Raw genomic sequence first — 19,203 nt, forward strand, 5'->3', positions numbered from 1 at the left:
TGTGTGAAGTCCTACAAGTCTTACTGCTTTCTTCGATCTCAGTAACAGGGAGAAGTTCAGAGATGGAAGACGTGGTGATTGCAGGCATAGCAGGAAAGCTGCCGGAATCTGAGAACTTGCAAGAGTTTTGGGAGAACCTGCTGAATGGAGTTGATATGGTCACAGAGGACGATCGGAGGTGGAAACCAGGTGAGCACTTACTGTCTTTCCTTTTGGAGCTCAGAGCTTTTCAGAGGAATTATCCCATGGAAGGAAAAGATAATCAGATTCAAAACCCTGCCAGAGCGTTTTAGTTCACTTCAGATACGTGACCGAAGAATCCAGGAACAAAATGCTTCTATGGAAGTTTTAAGTAATGCATTTTATAGTCATATCCTACAGTCATGGCTGGTAAATAATATATAGTTTGCTTCCAGGGAAAAGCATGCTTCTGGCAGAGCAGCTGTGCACTGTGAGTCCTGGACCTGCTACTGGCAGCTGTGGCAATAAAACTTCTGTGCTCTTTTTCTGGGCTCAGAAGTAGCTGGGGGACTCCATGTTTGTGACTTGTGGCTTTTTATAACGTTCTTTTCTGCCTGATTATCCTTCTGAAATCAAGCTAGTGATATGCAGAAGTGAAAAGTAGCTTTTGTTTTTATTCTAACTGGAACCACCGAGTCAGTCTGTGTGGTTGGCACATCTTATCAAGCTCAAATGCTTAGTATCAGACAGGTACCTTTTGCTGCCATATCCAGAACAGTCTTTAAAAATCACAGTTGTTTTTGTTAATGCAGTGTTTTAATTTCCAGATGAGATTAAGAGAGATGAGTGGATAGGTTTTATGCAGCACTCCAAGTGCTGCAGTTGGAAAGTAATGTTTCATGTGTAATTGAGAATCATTTGCAAATTGAGCTGTGGTCATCCCATGCTCTGTCTCAGCTGGTAGCTGCCTCTAAACTGATGCAATCTGTGATAATATGGTGTCAAATTTTTCTTCTCAGGAATTTATGGACTGCCCAAAAGAAATGGAAAGCTCAAGGACATAAAAAAATTTGATGCGTCCTTCTTTGGAGTCCACCCCAAACAAGCTCATACAATGGATCCTCAGCTTCGCTTGTTGTTGGAAGTTTCTTATGAAGCTATTTTGGATGGAGGTAAGCTATGGATGGATGACTGAAGAGGGAAAAGTCTGCTGTATTGCTTCTAGGCAGCAGATGTGCACCTCTGTGATGAGATCACTAATGAGAGAGAGCCCTCACAATAGAGAGGAGACCAAAGAACTGGTACAAGGTTAGAACAAAAGCCATTTTCTCCAGAGCTTGAACTAGGAAATTTGCATTGACTGCCAGAAAATCTCCACTGGTCTCATGCAGTGGAATCATTACTACAGAAACATTTAAACAGTCAACAGCGTGAGAGCTTTTTGTATGTTGATGTCCCTACACTCCAGCTCTACTGTAATATTCTGTAATATATCCCTGCTCAGGCTCAGGAATACTGTAGAGCAGAGGAAAGATGACTCCATGAGTATTCTTATCCATGGTCTGCAGAAGGTATGGTGGAGATTGTACTTCCAGAAGCAGGAACCTCCTTTCTCTTGCTTAAAGCCTTAAGCTTTTTAGTTGTGCGCCCACACAGCCAAGAAGTTAATTCTTTCTGTTAATTAGTTTCATGTCTGAACATAAGAAGACATGGAAAAAGTTGTAACTGGCTCACTATTAACAACAAATTAACGCTTCCTGCTCTACTACTGAGCCTCAGTCCCAAGGCTTGAATAATCTGCTTGTCTCCAGAGCTCCTGCAGCACAAGGAGGAAACAGCAGAGATTAGTGCAAGTTGAGTTTTCCATGCAGTTTTTTAGAGCATAGTTATTTCTTGTTCCAACTTGTTGACTTTTGTGCCCAGGAATTTTTCTTTTCTTTCTTATACTCCATATCTGGGCTTTACTTGTGTACAAACATAGGTATTGTATGCTCAAGACATTCCATGTGCTGCAGCTTTCTGACTTTATGTCTACTTCTCTTCATGCCAGAAGTTTTATTTTTTATTATTTTTTTTTAGCTATCTGATCAGCACTTACTCATAGTTGTGCACTTCTACATAAGATTCAAGCAATGCCCATCTAAGTTGAAAAGCTATCTATCTCTTACACATACACATGTATGTATGTATGTATAAACATACAAGGCACGGTATGTTTTGGCCAATAGCAAAGTTCTGGTGGACTGTTGTAATAAACAGCTTGAACAAGCAGGAGCTCTGCAGAAGGTCTGTTACTGAAGTAGGTAGAAAGGTGTCAATGAGCAAGAGAACAATGCTGCAGGCCTGCCTGAGAGGGACAGTATAAAGCTGTGTTTTGTTACTTGGTGCCACCTGTACCTGATACCTCCCTAGTTTTCCTCTCATGATGAGTTTGTCAGCTGTAATCTACTTTCCAATATCCCTGCAGGCATTAATCCAGCTACCCTCCGAGGCACAGACACGGGTGTATGGATTGGTGCAAGTGGCTCAGAAGCTGCTGAAGCCCTTAGCCAAGATCCAGAAGAGCTTTTGGGATACAGTATGACTGGCTGCCAGCGTGCTATGCTTGCCAACAGGATTTCGTACTTTTATGATTTTACAGGTAAGTGCCCCCAGACCTGTCAATACTTGCTGATCAGCAAGTGCAATTTCAGCATGGTTGTACAACTGTTTCTCTGGGGGAGTGGCAGGGATATGGTGACAGAGATTCCTTTAGGATGAGAAGCCAGCCTGCAACTGCTGTAAAGTGGCATGTGAGTAGTAAAAACTGTGATGTAACTGTGTGTTGAGAACCATTATTAGGCTTTGTACTTCAGCTGTTGAAGATGGCTATGGCTGGGATCCATCTGAAAGATGTCAGGAGATCTTTTATCTGCCTTTAGGCTGCCATTTGGTATTGAACTGTAGAAGTCAGCAAGCCCAGAGGCAAACTGGCTGGAACAGGTGACTCTATTTGAATAAAGTGAGAGAAATGGGGGAGGCACCAGCCTGAAATTGACTGAAAGTATAGACGTGGCTTGAATTGTGTCTGGATTTGAAGACAGAGGGAAGGGAATCACTCTGGAGAGCAGAGATCACGGCAAGAATAGCATGAGGAAGCAGGAGTGATTTTTTTTCACTGCTGTGAATAGGGAAATGGTGTTATTTGCCTACATGATGCTGTCATGTCTTTTATTTGATGGAGATGGAGAAGAAAATCTGAAAGGTACCCCTAAAGCCAAACTGTGTGGGTTTGTTGTATTTTTTTTTTAATCTCCTACAAATCTCTTATTAACTGGCAAGCAGGAGAAGTGGTAAATCTTGTCCCCTGGTGTGTAAAGATTACCTGTAATGTTCTGATTACTTAATACTTTTTAATGCATTTGTCTTGCGATCTTATCTGTAGTCTTTGGAGATTAATTCTAGAAAACTAGCGGTATATTTAAAAAATAAAAAAAACAAAAACAAAATACCTTTTTCCTCCCTCTTTATTTCCTAAGGACCAAGCTTAACTATTGACACAGCCTGCTCCTCCAGTCTCATGGCTCTAGAAAATGCTTATAAAGCAATTCGTCACGGACAGTGCAGTGCAGCCCTGGTAGGAGGGGTCAACATTCTGCTGAAGCCCAACACTTCTGTGCAGTTCATGAAGCTGGGTATGCTTAGTCCTGATGGTGCCTGCAAGGCTTTTGATGTTTCAGGTAAGGCATTACCGTGAAAAATTACCTTGTAGTATGAGATGAACCTATTGCTGAGTCTGTGATGTAATGCTGTAGTAACAGTGCAGGTAACTTGTCCAATTGTTGTTCTTAGGTGCTCTGCTTGGGACATGAATGGACTTTATCTGTGTTGCATGCTCCCTTAAGCCTAGAAAATTACCTGTGGGAAAGAAATTGTATGATTTATTTCTGTGCCGGGGGCAGAGAGTTTCCATCCAGAGATAGAGACTTTCTTTCATCACTGGTGATGAGAGGTGGACATTAATCTAGGACATAATTTTTTAAGCAAACATATCTATTGTATTCAAAAGCAATGTACGTGAAGCAGTAGGTCAGAAGTGAAGTGACCTTAGTGTGTGGTGGCTTTAATGCTGAACAGACTCGTGACACGTTCTGTCTGTCTTCTCAGGAAATGGATATTGTCGCTCTGAAGCTGTTGTTGTTGTGCTCTTGACCAAGAAATCCATGGCTAAACGCATCTATGCCACCATAGTGAATGCTGGGAGTAACACTGATGGCTTTAAGGAGCAAGGTAGGTCTTTGTCTCTGAAAAGTGAGTACCTACAGAACTGTTGAGTCTGCAGTCTTTGTCATCAAAGAAGGGATACTGTGGGTTTTCTGTTCATTAGATATGCGTGTTTTTAATTTGTTTGGATTTCTTGTTTGTTTTCAACTTTGATAATACAAAGTTCAGGACCCTATGTGGTAAAGGAATGAAAGTGGTGAGTAACAGGAGAGTCCTGTTGCTAGCATAGTCTTCTTCAGGGTATATCTGACCAGATAGTAGAAATATAAATACTGTGACTGGAAGGATCTTTTTCTGCTACTGTTCTGTTTCTCTCACTCTTGGAGATGCCAAATCTCACATGTTTTACTCACCATAAACATACCATGTTCTGTTAACTGGTATCTTCCTGTGGTACTCTAAGTCATTGGTTTAGTTCAATTTCTGGTTCTTTGGCTCTTATTCCTAAGAGTCCAAGAGGCTAACTGTGTTTATTGCAAAGCCTTGAAAAAATGTCGCTTTCTTCTGGACCTGTAGCCCCAACCTATTGAATGGTGCAAGTCAGAACAGGAAGCTTCTGGTGGGGGAGAGGAATTGATGACAATTTTGGTCCTAGGTGTGACATTCCCATCTGGAGAGATGCAGCAGCAGCTGGTTGGTTCTCTGTACAGAGAATGTGGTATCAAGCCTGGAGATGTGGAGTATGTTGAAGCTCATGGGACAGGCACCAAGGTCAGCATGGGCTTTTTGGTTTTGGGGTCTTTCTTCCCTTGCATTTCTTGCCACACTTTCCCATGAGATTATTCTTTGTTCTTTCAAAGTGAAGATGAAGGAGTTGCATTTCTTTCTTTTACTTCTGGATTGTACACAGACTTCTTAGAACACACTAGAAAAGAAAAATCTGAAAATATTAATTGTTCTGATTGCTTTCTTGCTAGGTTGGAGATCCCCAGGAAGTAAATGGTATTGTAAATGTCTTCTGCCAATGTGAGAGAGAGCCTCTGTTAATTGGATCAACCAAGTCAAACATGGGTCATCCAGAGCCTGCCTCTGGACTTGCTGCATTAGCCAAGGTAACAATGTGTGGCTTATGAGGGAAAGCAATGAGGGCTAAGGGACTTAAGTGGGAGGTTGCCATAAGCAAAGATAAAAGTTTGGGGTTTTCAGTGCCAAAAGAGTAGTTAATTCTTTGGGCTGTTTGTCTCCTCCGTCTCTTGTGTTGGTGAGGAGTGAAGTGGGATGAGGCTACCAGTTTGAATAACTGATTGCCAGCAACCAACCTGCTAACTGCTGGTGAAAGCAGGCAGTCATCTCTCAGCCATGGCTGCCAAACTGCTTAGCAGAGAGCTAGCTACTGTCCCTGCTTGTTCGATAGCTTTTTATTGGCAGCACTGTTATCTGAAAGAGGAGAAAGAAGATATGATATTTTTAGCAGCTAGACAGGATTTTAAAGCAAGACTGCATAGCTTTCCAGTTAGAAAGGATCTGGAAACTAAGCTTAAAACCACTTAACCACTGACTCTCTGCATGGCCTTAAAACTTGCCAAGGTAAAATAGGTACTACCACTATGACTTTGGTGTTGGTCTGTGAAGGGTCTCTGTCCAAACTTAAGTGGAGATGCTTTGTTGTATGCTACACAGTCATTTATAGAAGAACACTAACAGCAAAAGAACACCTGTTGCAAGAAAATGTGGAGCACAGAGTATTCTGTTCTGTCTTTCAGGTCATTCTTTCTCTGGAACATGGGCTGTGGGCTCCAAATCTTCATTTCAATGATCCAAATCCAGATATTCCTGCTTTACATGATGGCTCCTTGAAGGTGGTTTGCAAACCAACACCAGTGAAAGGTGGCCTTGTCAGCATCAATTCTTTTGGCTTTGGAGGTTCTAATGCTCATGTTATTCTGAGGCCAAATGAGAAGAAATGCCAGCCTCAAGAGACTTGTAACTTGCCAAGACTGGTTCAAGTTTGTGGCAGAACACAGGAAGCAGTGGAAATACTAATTGAAGAAAGCAGGAAACATGGAGGATGCAGTTCATTTTTAAGCCTGCTCAGTGATATCTCTGCAATTCCTGTATCTTCCATGCCCTACAGGGGCTACACGCTAGTTGGCACTGAGAGTGACATAAGAGAGATTCAGCAAGTTCAAGCATCTGGTAGACCTCTCTGGTACATCTGCTCAGGTGGGGCCACAGTTTCTGCATTCTTCTGTAGTAATGAAGCTTATGCAGTTGGATCTTGTGCACTAATCTTGTTTTCTGCTCTTCAGCATAAGGAACTGTCACACAGTCTTGTGATACGTGCAGGAGAATTGTGTTCCCTGTGTTTTAGCTAATGCTTCCAATTTGTCTGTCTTCTGATGACAATAAAGTCCAGGAGAATGGAAAAGCACTGCCTAACCTCGAGGGTTTTATATTGCACATTTCTGTTATTCTTAGGATTCTTTCACTGCTAAAGCAAGAGTGTGAGGTCCACCCCATCTTGTGGAGTGTTCCCAAAGCACACTTTCTTCATGCTTTATCCTGCAGGTATGGGAACACAGTGGAAAGGTATGGGCCTGAGCCTTATGAAATTGGATCTGTTTCGCCAGTCTATATTGCGCTCAGATGAGGCTTTGAAGAGCACAGGACTGAAAGTCTCAGACCTGCTTCTGCGTGCAGATGAGAACACTTTTGATGACACTGTCCATGCATTTGTTGGACTAGCTGCTATACAGGTAAGACTGAAATGAGTGGTGGAAGAAGAGGGGTTATGGGCACAGGAGCACATTCTGCTAGCGTGTCTGATTGGTACTGCTTTGTACCACTTAATGGAAGTTTGTGTTTTGCATTCAGCAAATGGTAGATGCTTGTTGGAAATCGCAAGGAGAGTGAGTTGCACCCTTGACAATTTTGGGAGCTGCTGCTTCCAAGATGCTTGCAGGAATGTTGATGTAAACAGATCTGTGTGTGTGATGTGGGGTAGTTTCTCTAGGAGACTGAAGAATGTCTGAATTTCTGTGTAAATGCCTGCCAAGGAGGAAGGTTCTATAGAATGCCTTCTAAAATTTGCTCTAAAAACGAACTAAATGATAAAGTGAAGTCTCTGTAATTCTGGATGAGTGTCACAGCGGGATTCATTGTCTCATAGTAAACCAGGGGCAGAGCTTTTAAAGTGAACTGAAAAGCTGTGTTTGGCTCTTGCTTTGCATGAACATGCTCTTGGCAGCCTCCTGTTGTTTGAAATAGCTTCCTAGTGGAAAGGCCCAAACAATGAATCTTGAGATGCTTTGAAATTGAGGCTGGAGCTGCTGTTGGAGGGGAGGGGAAGGAAACAATGAGGCCAGGAAGAAAGTCTGTCCAAACTCTGTATCCTTACACCTGCTTGGAATTACTGATTCTGTTTTTCCCTGCAGATTGCCCAAATCGATGTGCTAAAGGCTGCAGGTCTGCAACCTGATGGGATTTTGGGTCACTCAGTGGGTGAACTAGCTTGTGGCTATGCAGATAATTCCTTAAGTCATGAAGAAGCTGTTCTTGCTGCTTATTGGCGGGGCCGATGTGTGAAAGAGGCCAAATTGCCCCCAGGAGGGATGGCTGCTGTTGGTAGGTATATCCTTAGCACTTGCTTCTGCCTCCTAATGCTTAGGAAGAAGCTTTCTCCTGGTCAAGCTGTACTCAGTGTTTCTGTAAATCTGACTGTTTGTTCCACTTCTCAGGGATGCTTTGATCCCATCAGCTTGTCCTCTGTGGCTTTATGGTGACCTAAATGTTTGAAAATAAGATGGCTATTGATATCATAAAAATAGAGAACAGTGGTGCTGCAGTGATCAATTAAAAACAGTAGAGCACTTCAGATGAAAGCTCGTGCAGATCTAATGCAGTGAATTTGTCTATGTTACTTGTTAGAGTCCTTGGTTTCTTATTTTAATTGATGCTATAAAGGACTATGTCTCTAACTCAGCTTTATTTTGCTCAGTATTAAATACATTTATATCACAGATTTTAGAGTGCTGCATGCACATGATGTTTTTCATAATCAGACTTTGAATTCAAGCTTCTTCTGTGACTTGTTCCTATGAAAAATACATGGCCAGATCCTGCATATGTTAAACTGACTTAAGCCAGTTTAGAGCTGTTTGGCCATCACTGCTGCCAACTTCGTCAGCACTTGTGAATGCATCCCATCAGGGCCTGTGGATTTGTGAGTGAGTTTGCCTAGGTGGTCTCTAGCTAGATTCTTCTCAACCAAAGGATGGCCCAAAGATTCTCTTTCTCTTCTTGTGCTCAATATCCCACTGATAAAAAAAAGAGTGTTAAAGCCATGAGATTAACATCCTTTGCTTTTGCAGAGTCACTTTTGGGTAGAAGGAGGATGTCTGAGTTAAGTGCAGTTAAGATTGCCTCCTCTCATGAGGCTCATTGCTTGAAATCCCTGTTTTGACCCAGACTCTTCTTCTGTAGGTCTGACATGGGAGGAATGTAAGCAGCGCTGTCCTCCAAACGTGGTACCAGCATGTCACAACTCTGAGGATACTGTCACTGTTTCAGGGCCTCTGGTAAGCAAGGAACTAATACAGTACATACCACATCTATGAGTGGAACCTTGGAAGTTCTAGTTTGGAGAAAACATAAAGCTGAGTTAAGGTTCAGCTGCCTGGAAAGCAGGGTTAAAGTGGTGGGAGGGGACATGGTGCTTAAACACTCCAAGTTTCTCTGAAGGGAAATGACGTTATTGCTTCAGTAAGCTAGTAATTACAGATTGCTGAATATTCATATAGCCATGGGCATGATGAGTGATGATGCTGAGGACAGTAACCTCATTACAGATACAACTGCCTTTAAGTGGCAGGTATTAAAGTGCACATAAGGAGCACAGAGACTCAAACACATATAAAAAATGTTGTGAGCTGTTGTTTTTATTTATCTTATATTCTTCTTAGGACTCTGTGACTGAGTTTGTAACCAAACTGAAGAAAGATGGGGTGTTTGCAAAGGAGGTGCGCAGCGCTGGAGTTGCATTTCATTCCTATTACATGGCATCCATTGCACCAGCACTGCTCAGTGCACTGAAAAAGGTAATATTGCTGAATCACAGCATGCTTATGCTGGGGTACCTGCATTTCAGCATTGGTTGTGTTGAGTTAAGTGGGTTCCTTTCCTCAAGAGGGGAAGGAACGTTCTCGAAGAGTGTCTATGAGAGCTCAGATTTCAAGTCTTATTACCTTAAGCTGAAGGATGACCTCAACAATCAAGATTAGAAAAATGTCCCACAAGAAGGAAGTGAGGGCTGCTCAATCTTTCCTGTCTTACTCGTGACCTGTAACACTTCCTCCTGTCTCTCTTCCTTGTCTCTCTGCAGGTCATTCCACACCCTAAACCTCGTTCAGCACGGTGGATCAGTACATCTATCCCTGAATCTCAGTGGCAGAGTGATCTTGCCAGGAATTCCTCTGCAGAGTATCACGTGAACAACCTAGTGAATCCTGTGCTGTTCCATGAAGGCCTGAAGCATATTCCAGAGAACGCTGTTGTAGTGGAGATTGCTCCACATGCTCTTCTACAGGTACTGTATTTGATTATGGCAGTGTAGTACTGTATCAGTACTGCTGCAAGGAGGGAGATGGGAGGTATAAGAACTAAGGAATTCTGTTTTGGTTTGGTTTTGTGGTTGGTTGTTTTTCCAGTTCTGAGAATATTCTTCCTCCAGTCCCTGAAGTCTTCCCCAGTTTTAGAGGTTTTTGTTTAACAGTAAATAAATGGATCCCAATACACTCTCACTTTCCCATCCACGCCCTCAGTTTGGTCATCTTTCACTGTCATGTGTTTCAGATAGCTGATAGTTCGCTCTCCAAACTGTGCAGTAAGGAAATTGGACCAAATTAAGTGAGTGCGTGTGTAAAGCAGGGCAGAGAGGTAAAATTCAAGACTAACAGGCTCTTTGTGTGGAATCTAAGTGGCAATTTGTTTGGGAAAGAGAGACTTGTATATGATATTCATGACATTCTGCTAAACTTCTTCCTTGGAAGATATGCAGTTTCTTGAGTGGCTGGAAGGGTATTGGGCTGTGCTGGTTCTTCCCTGTTAAAACGTGCATATTCTAGCACCTGTCTCAGAACTCTCACTGCAGAAGTAGTGTGAGAAAGCAGTTTTCTTTAGCGGAGGAGGGGGGGGAAATCAGAAACAAAGTAGTAATGCCTTGTGATGGTGACTGCTGAACTTCTGACCAGGCTATCTTGAGGAGAACTTTGAAGCCAACTTGCACTATTCTACCTTTGATGAAGAAGGACCACAAAAATAATTTGGAATTCTTCCTAACACAGACTGGAAAGATTCATTTAACTGGGTAAGGAGACTGAGGGAACAGGGGTGAGTAGGGTGTCAGAATTCAAGCCTACTCTTTAGTGTATGTGTCCTCACAAGTATTGAAATACTCCTTCAATAAACTTGGAGGAAAAAACAGCTTTTACACCTATGCTTTATGTAGTTTATATGCTCACTTAAGAAACATCGCCCTGGGTTAAAGACTGTTTGGGCTGGGTGGGTACCTTTCAAAGAGAAATTCCATTCCAGAGACCTGGAAACCTGGAACTGGCTCTTACGAATAAACTTTGCATCTCATAAACAGTTAGAATTACAGATCTGGCTGCAGTAAATGTTTGTGGAGCTCCTGGAGATGTCTCAGATGGGGAGCCCAAGAATGAGTGCTGTCTGACCTTTAAGTAACACAGTCAAACTTGAAATTCTTCTTTTTCCTTCCAACTGTCTTAATTCCTTTTTGTCTTTGTAGAATAAATGTTCTTGGAAATAACTTGTTCCCATCTGCGGAATACCCTGTCCCTGTGGGAACACCCCTTATTTCTCCATATATCAAATGGGACCACAGCCAGGACTGGGATGTTCCAAAAGCTGAAGACTTTCCCTCAGGTTCCAAAGGCTCTGCATCTGCTTCAGTCTACAATATCGGTATGTTTGGCTGTAGCTGTAGTTCTTGTTTTTCCTGCTTTAAATTCTGATAGGAAAAAAGAAAGTGGCGTCAAGTTGCACCAGAAGAAGTTCAGGATTGGGTTAGGAAAAAATTACTGTCAGAAAGAGAGGTAATATATTGGAGCAGGCTGCCCAGAGAGGAAGTGTTGGAGTCGCAATCTCTGGGGGGGTTCAAAAAATGTGAAAATGTGGCACTTAAAGAGAGGCGAACTGTCCTGTTTTGGACTGACAGCAGTTTTAAGAGCTTGATGCTTTCAAGCAGGATTGTTTGGGAACCAAACAATCTTTTACAGAAGTTGAGGGTGAATGATCATCTTGTTTGCAAGATTTTTATTTTTTTTTTTTTTTTACACTGATGTTTTTTCTTTCTCAGATGTGAGTCCTGACTCTCCTGACCATTATTTGGTTGGTCATTGCATTGATGGCAGAGTCCTGTACCCAGCAACTGGGTACTTAGTGCTGGCTTGGCGAACTCTGGCACGATCTCTTGGCATGGTCATGGAGCAAACAGCTGTTATGTTTGAAGAAGTTACAATCCATCAGGCAACTATCCTTCCCAAAAAGGGTAAGTGAGAGATGCTGACACAACTGCAAAACTGTAATGAAAGGAATGAAAGGAAGGAAGTGCAAAAACACAGAGAAAGTGAAGAGGAACATGGGGGAAGGAATAAAAGGAAGAGTGCAACGTCACTGTATGAATTCACTTCTTTGTTTAGTCAAGTAGCACATCTTATGGCCATCTCTGTTCCTTGTTCTCTGGAATGAGTCTGGAAATGGTGCTGGGGGATGGAGGAAATGAATGACCTCACAGTATTGTCTTCCTCAATATTTCTTGCAGGATCGACACAGCTGGAAGTACGAATCATGCCTGCTTCTCACAGCTTTGAAGTGTCAGGGAACGGGAATTTGGCTGTGAGTGGTAAGTGAAAGAAGTGTGTGTTCATGCTCTGGACTGCTCAAATCCATTATGTATGGACACTGATTCTTATTCTTACCACTGTGCCTGCCAGGGAAGATCTCTCTCCTGGAAAATGATGCTTTGAAGAACTTTCATAACCAGCTGGCTGACTTTCAGAGTCAAGTAAACGTGACTGAGAAGTCTGGCCTCTTGATGGAAGATGTTTACCAAGAGCTGCATCTTCGTGGATATAACTATGGACCAACTTTTCAGGGTGTTTTGGAATGCAACAGTGAAGGTGAAATTACTTTCTGTAGAAGAAAGATTGAACAGGATTACTGTGTAGTGAGGAATATTTGGTCTTTTATTGATTCAGTTTGTATTAATCATCCACCTAACTATGCTTCATGGAGTAATTATATTTTTAGAGTGATAATGGAAAACAGTTAAATGTTTGACAGGGCATTAGGAAAGCTGTTATTTCCAATGTAGAACTGGTTATTGGAGTTTACAGGGGAAGCTAGGTGCATACAGCAGACTGCAGTTAAGCAGTGGCTTCCCACACCTATTAAATGATGAAATCACAGGCTTCCCCTTCTTCTTCTGCAGGAAGTGCAGGGAAAATTCTGTGGAATGGAAACTGGGTAACCTTCCTTGACACCCTGCTACACTTGATAGTCTTAGCAGAGACCGGGCGCAGTCTACGCTTGCCCACCAGGATTCGCTCAGTGTATATTGACCCTGTGCTTCATCAGGAGCAGGTGTACCAGTACCAGGACAACATAGAAGGTAATGTCTTCTGTGCTTGGGCTTTTACCCATTGCTTCAAGTGTTGTGTGTGAATTCATGACTTCTAATAAGTAGGATGGCCTCTAATAAGTAGGTGCCTCTCTTATTCTCCAACCTCTTCTACCGATCCCTCTGTAACAGTCTGATGTAGCACCTGCTGTTTATATGATCACCTAGAATATAAAGTCCTTAGAATGTTCGATGCAAACTTATGTTTATTTCCTGTCTTTCAGCTTTTGATGTTGTTGTTGACCGCTGTCTTGATAGCCTCAAAGCAGGAGGTGTTCAGATCAATGGACTTCATGCCTCTGTGGCACCACGGCGACAACAGGAGCGGATCTCTCCCACTCTGGAAAAATTCTCCTTTGTTCCCTATATTGAGAATGACTGTTTGTCTTCCAGTACCCAGCTTCATGGCTACCTGGAGCACTGCAAAGGTAGGATGGGGTTGGTTTGTTTTCACACTAGGGGAACCTTCCAGCCTGCCAGATTTGAGAGAATCTGTTCATACCACTTCAGTACTTAGAACACTTAAGAAATAGTGTTGATCTCTGTACAAGACTTCATGAAGAGTCCTATCTCTGCATGCTTGCTAGAAACTTAAAAGTTGTTTCTGCCTCAGGTACCTCTAGAATGTGAGTAGGAGTAAAGCTGATGCGCATGGGCATCCACCCTTCTGTATCAGTCAATGTGTCAGATGGCAGCACCCTCCCTATAAATAGAGAGGCAGAAATCAGCTCCTTTATGGAGAAATCAAGTCTTACTTCAAGTGTTGTGAAGAAAGCCTATTTCCTCAAGTTTTTGGCTTTCTTTTGTGTGTGTTTTTCCTATTCATTGCACAGATGGGCTGGGTGACATGTCTGTTCCCATTTAGTTGTAAGCACAAGAGTATATCCAAAGAGGAAAAGTGTTTTAGTGAGATATGCTAAAGAAAGTTGCGTTTGCCACAAGAACAGAATCAAAGATTCTTAATCTGTTGTGAAACCAGTAGCATAGAACAGTGCTATTTGGATGGAGAAACATCTGCTGTTCCCTGCTCATCACCTTCTGAAGTGTGTCTTTGTCAAAGTATCTTTGTTGCTGATCTCATTCAAGATGAGCTGTTTTTTATCTGTTTATAAAGCCAGAAGTCATCTTCTGACTTTAGCATCTGTGGAAACTCAGTATTTTCCTCCACAACTGCCTAAAGCTCTTATCCATCAGAGACTTTCTGTTAGATGTCTTCTTTTAGTTGGAGCCTTTCCTTGAGTAGTTTTGGTAGTTTAGATTGCCTTGGCATTAGCCTGCTTGTCTGGGGGCTGCAGCTGCTGTGTGATCTGTGATTATGAGAAGGTGCAGAAGCATGCACTGTGTCTTTGTGACTAGGCTGGTGATACAAGATGCTGTGCCTTGTGCTGCTTATCAGCTGAGCAAAAGCAGGGGGAGACACACTCTCCTTGGGAAGAGGAAAATAATTATCTGAAAATGTGACTCCTCCTTTATTATTTTATTCTATTCTGCAGGCCTGATCCAGAAATTACAAGCTAAGATGGCACAGCACGGTGTCAAACTAGTTATCCATGGCCTAGAAACCAAAGGGGCTGCTGCAGGGTCCCCACCCACACAGAAGGGCCTTCAACATATCCTTACTGAAATCTGCCGTCTGGAACTGAACGGAAACCTACATTCTGAGCTGGAACAGATTGTGACTCAGGAGAAGATGCACCTCCAGGATGATCCCCTTCTCAATGGCTTGCTGGATTCCTCAGAGTTGAAGACTTGCCTAGATGTGGCAAAGGAGAACACAATCAGTCACAGGATGAAGATAGTGGAGGTTAGCTGAAAGCCAGGGATGGGACTACAGCTGAAGTTTTCAGGCCTCCCAGTAACCTAATATTACTTCTGTTGTTCCAATTATAATTCTGAATACTGTTCATTTTTAATCATGATTTCCTCTCTCCCTATCCTTTTCTTCTCATAGGCTCTGGCAGGAAGTGGACGTCTGTTCTCTCGTGTCCAGAGTATTCTGAATACTCAGCCCCTGTTGCAGCTGGACTACATTGCCACTGACTGCACCCCTGAAGCTCTTTCAGTTAATGAAACAGAGCTACATGATGCTGGAATCTCCTTTAGCCAGTGGGATCCCTCTAGCCTTCCCTCTGGAAATCTGACCAATGCTGATCTGGCAGTATGCAACTGTTCAACGAGTGTTCTAGAGAACGCAACTGAAATTATCTTTAACTTAGCAGCTGCAGTGAAAGAAGGAGGGTTTGTTTTGCTGCACACCCTTCTTAAAGAGGAAACTCTTGGAGAAATTGTCAGCTTTCTTACAAGTCCAGACCTACAGCAGAAGCACGGCTTCCTGTCACAGGTAAATGACCTGGAAGCTCAAATACTTTCTCAGTGGTTAGTCTGGAGTGGAGTCTACTGCTTGTATGCTGTGTTTTGATAAATGTTAAGACGTTGCTTTACTTTGAGGCTCTCTGTAGGAATATGTAAAAGGAATACATTCAAATTCTGTGTGGAGTTTGACAGAATGGTTACTATTCTGTTTTTTTTAATATCTGCTTGTTTGTAAGACTAGTATTCTAGCCAGGGCTTTGGGATGCCAGTACTACTGCATTGTGAGGATATTTCAGGAAGGAAGGAATAGGATAGACAAGATAGAATAGTCTAATGCAGATCAAATACATATCTGTGCTGAGGCAGAACAAAACTGATGCCAGGATGTCAGCAAATGGAAGAAGGTGTTGGATGGCCTGTTATTTATGGTGAAGTGGTTTTGGGGGAGACTCAGCATGGAGTACAGGTGTTGACTTGTAGTTTTAATTGATCTTGTTTTTTTACTCTTCTGTTAATTCTGGTTGTACTTGATCTGACAGGCACAGTGGGAGGAGTTATTCAGCAAGGCCTCACTGAATTTGGTTGCAATGAAGAGATCTTTCTTTGGCTCAGTTATTTTCCTGTGTCGACGGCAATCCCCTGCCAAAACCCCCATTTTTCTGCCAGTAGATGACACTCATTATAAATGGGTTGACTCCTTAAAGGTGAGAATTCGTGTGTTTAGGATATTTGGCTTTCCAAATCTTTACACTTGAATGAGATTTAATTTAGCAGCATTATGAGGAGAGAGAAGGAGGTGGTGGGAGGGAAGGAGGAAAAAGTTTGTGTTTATTCAGTTGTTTTTGCTTGAAATACAACTTATTCATCTCTATCTTGAGAATACAAGGCATATTTGCTTTTGTGGTTCAATCTAAAACAATCTGGAATTTCTCCTGTAGGAGATCTTGGCCGACTCATCAGAGCAGCCTGTGTGGTTGACTGCCACCAATTGTGGGAACTCTGGAATTTTGGGTATGGTGAACTGCCTCCGCCTGGAAGCAGAAGGCCACAGAATCAGGTATGAAATTATGCCCACCAGTCACACTTGGAGACGAGATGTTTTGGTTAGGTTCTTTTCAGGCTTGCAACAAAACAAACCGAAATATCAATTCTTGGTCTCTAGGTGCGTGTTCGTTTCCAACCTGAGCCCTTCATCAGCTGTCCCACCCACTAGTCTTTCTTCCCTGGAGATGCAGAAGATGATTCAGAGAGATCTGGTGATGAATGTGTATCGTGATGGAAAGTGGGGTTCCTTCAGGCATCTCCCATTGCAGCAAGGTACCTTTTTTGAGGATGACTTGCAGGGCCTAGAGGAATAGACTTTAGATACGAGTAGCTATTGTTTCACATTTTTAAACTGTTAATAATAATAATAAGAGGATGACTTGAAATTCTTCTGTTCCAACTCAGACTGAATGATAACATGCTCTGGTTCCGGGAGGAGGGATAAAGTACTTAGGATATGGGTAGAATTGCAGGGTAAGAACGGGGTTTGTGGAGAGCAAATAGAGGAGAGGGTAGCAATTATGAAAGGAGTTTATTAATTCTGGAAAGGGTATGCCTGTGTCAAAATGTGTAAAGTTCCTCTGTTCTTCCTTCTGCAGCTCAGCCTCAGGAGCTGACAGAATATGCTTATATAAATGTGTTGACTCGTGGAGATCTCTCTTCCCTTCGTTGGATTGTGTCCCCGCTCCGACATTTCCAAACAACAAATCCAAATGTTCAGCTCTGCAAAGTCTACTATGCATCTCTCAATTTCCGGGACATCATGCTGGCAACAGGAAAGCTTTCTCCAGATGCTATCCCAGGTGGGTTAAAATTACACTGGAAGAATTCATTCATATAACTTCAGTAATTCTGATTATGCACTGGCTAAAGTACATATCAGGTTTTATTTAGCAAGAAAGTACACTTTAGGAGAGGAAATATATAAGCTTTACTTCAGGACCATACACAAGGACTTGCAAGTGCTACTTCAGTTATGGCCCCACCTCTCACCTGGCAGAGTCATTGAACATTTGCTGGAAGGAAACATTATTAACCCCATTGCATAGATATCAAGTGTGAGGTGAAACATCTTGATGGAAATTCTGGTGATGGGCAAGACACCAGTGCTAAGCTGAGGAAGTTGGCAGCTGCAGGACATACTTTGCTTTTAGGGAAAGAAAGTGCAAGGTGTAGGATCTCCTATCTACAGACTGGAGACTGTGATCTTGTAAGGATTTGTGTAATGTCTGTGAAACGGTTTTAACGCTCTATTTTACTTTTTTTGTTTGTTTAAACTTATGAGTTACTTGATTAGGACTGGATTTCCCTTCATGAGCGAGATCAGGCTGTACTTAGAACAGGTGTTCACAGAAACAAAGGTTTTGCTGTAAAGTTATTTTCTGTGTTTGTCCTTTCTAGTTAATGCTTATTTATTTATTTCCAAAGAGCAACAAAAATGACTTTGGAGAAGGGTATTTCAATTAAATTTTTCAGATGAAAGCTGGAAACTAAAGCAGTATTGTCAAGGGTAGAGAGTAAGAGATTTTTTTTGCTGCTCTCTTTAATGAGAAGTTAACTGTGATAACTAATGATCTTTGTACATAATAGATAAATCCTAGCTCTTTCTGTCTCTACGGTTCTAGATTTCAAGGGCTGTTATTTTAGGAAATTCTTGACCAAAGGGTTTTAGAAGAGAAGTTTTCCTCTATAAAAGATCTTTACCTTCTTTTAGGTAACTGGACGTTGCAGCAGTGCATGCTGGGCATGGAGTTCTCAGGACGGGACCTGGCTGGAAGGAGAGTGATGGGATTGCTGCCAGCAAAAGGGCTGGCTACAGTGGTGGACTGTGACAAGAGGTTTCTATGGGAAGTGCCTGAAAACTGGTAGGTTAGCTTCTATTTTCTGTTTTGTGTGTGTGGATAAGCTTTGCCTTGCTTCTTGAGGCTGATGACAACCCTGGTCTGACGTGAAGACTGCACAATGGGTGGATCTCACTCTGGGAAATTATATGAGCTGTGGTCTCATGAGCAGCTGTGAGAGTTGGCTCAATCATCTGATTGACTGCAGCACTGGTTTTTGTGTTGTTTTGTGCAATGATTTGCACTGTTTTTTTCCATCTATTTCTTGTGCTTTTGGCTCTTTCTGTATAAGCAAAGGTTTTTGGTGTTGGATATGTTACTGATGAGTTAATAAAATGTTCCTGCAGAAGAAAATGCCCTTAGCACTGTGTGGCCACTGTGGCAGTCAGCTCTATGATTGAGAACCATTTATACTTTTTCGTCCATCTTGGCAGGTTAAACCTTCATATTTCTGAAAAGCAAACTTCATCAAGGGAATCTGTTAAGTTTTCCAAGGCTGAAAATGTCTTCTCCCCTTTGCTTTGTTTCTTAGGACTCTGGAAGAAGCAGCTTCAGTGCCTGTGGTTTATGCCACTGCTTATTATGCTTTGGTGGTTCGAGGTGGTATGAAGAAGGGGGAGAGTGTCCTCATTCATTCTGGCTCAGGAGGCGTGGGCCAAGCAGCCATTGCCATTGCCCTGAGCATGGGCTGCCGTGTTTTTGCTACTGTAGGTGAGTACTGAGAATCTAGTCTACAATGGTAAGACTTAATCTATTTCTGGTCATTCCTCTATCCTGTACATGAGCACCTTTTGTCCTAAGGTTTGACACATTGAGAGCTTGAAACCTTTGAAGCAAGTGGTTGCTCAGACTGCACATCTTTCCCTGTTGTTTTTATCACTGAAGAATTAATACCAGAGTGCTGCCATTGTTCAGTTGTCGTCTTATGTCTTCCTCTTCCAGGCTCTGCTGAGAAACGTGAGTATCTCCAAGCAAGGTTCCCACAGCTGGATGCTAATAGCTTTGCCAGCTCCCGAAATACAACCTTTGAGCAACATATACTGCGAGTTACCAATGGGAAAGGTTAGTTTGAGGAATATTTTCCCTTCTTACTCAGCTATGTCATGTTACGCAGTTGTAATGCCTGATGACAAAATGAGT

The 19,203-nt window shown here is 42.4% G+C and overlaps 1 protein-coding gene across 1 annotated transcript in view; it reads left to right on the forward strand.

The window, feature by feature from the left end:
- Positions 1-19,203, forward strand: part of FASN (fatty acid synthase) — a 28,676-nt gene continuing 9,473 nt past the window's right edge. The window contains exons 1-29 of the mRNA XM_031556315.1: positions 1-189; positions 981-1,133; positions 2,429-2,602; positions 3,480-3,680; positions 4,108-4,230; positions 4,820-4,935; positions 5,142-5,276; positions 5,928-6,387; positions 6,733-6,920; positions 7,599-7,788; positions 8,647-8,741; positions 9,126-9,260; positions 9,545-9,748; positions 10,413-10,528; positions 10,973-11,148; positions 11,543-11,734; positions 12,008-12,088; positions 12,180-12,365; positions 12,677-12,856; positions 13,090-13,293; positions 14,359-14,669; positions 14,817-15,206; positions 15,718-15,882; positions 16,117-16,235; positions 16,341-16,495; positions 16,822-17,025; positions 17,937-18,087; positions 18,596-18,774; positions 19,006-19,125. Of these exons, the coding sequence (XP_031412175.1) occupies positions 63-189; positions 981-1,133; positions 2,429-2,602; positions 3,480-3,680; positions 4,108-4,230; positions 4,820-4,935; positions 5,142-5,276; positions 5,928-6,387; positions 6,733-6,920; positions 7,599-7,788; positions 8,647-8,741; positions 9,126-9,260; positions 9,545-9,748; positions 10,413-10,528; positions 10,973-11,148; positions 11,543-11,734; positions 12,008-12,088; positions 12,180-12,365; positions 12,677-12,856; positions 13,090-13,293; positions 14,359-14,669; positions 14,817-15,206; positions 15,718-15,882; positions 16,117-16,235; positions 16,341-16,495; positions 16,822-17,025; positions 17,937-18,087; positions 18,596-18,774; positions 19,006-19,125 (5,230 nt within the window). The 5' untranslated portion in view covers positions 1-62. The remainder of the gene's footprint in view (positions 190-980; positions 1,134-2,428; positions 2,603-3,479; positions 3,681-4,107; positions 4,231-4,819; positions 4,936-5,141; positions 5,277-5,927; positions 6,388-6,732; positions 6,921-7,598; positions 7,789-8,646; positions 8,742-9,125; positions 9,261-9,544; positions 9,749-10,412; positions 10,529-10,972; positions 11,149-11,542; positions 11,735-12,007; positions 12,089-12,179; positions 12,366-12,676; positions 12,857-13,089; positions 13,294-14,358; positions 14,670-14,816; positions 15,207-15,717; positions 15,883-16,116; positions 16,236-16,340; positions 16,496-16,821; positions 17,026-17,936; positions 18,088-18,595; positions 18,775-19,005; positions 19,126-19,203) is intronic.

Source organism: Meleagris gallopavo, chromosome 20 (assembly GCF_000146605.3).
Source record: "Meleagris gallopavo isolate NT-WF06-2002-E0010 breed Aviagen turkey brand Nicholas breeding stock chromosome 20, Turkey_5.1, whole genome shotgun sequence".
Taxonomy (NCBI): domain Eukaryota; kingdom Metazoa; phylum Chordata; class Aves; order Galliformes; family Phasianidae; genus Meleagris; species Meleagris gallopavo.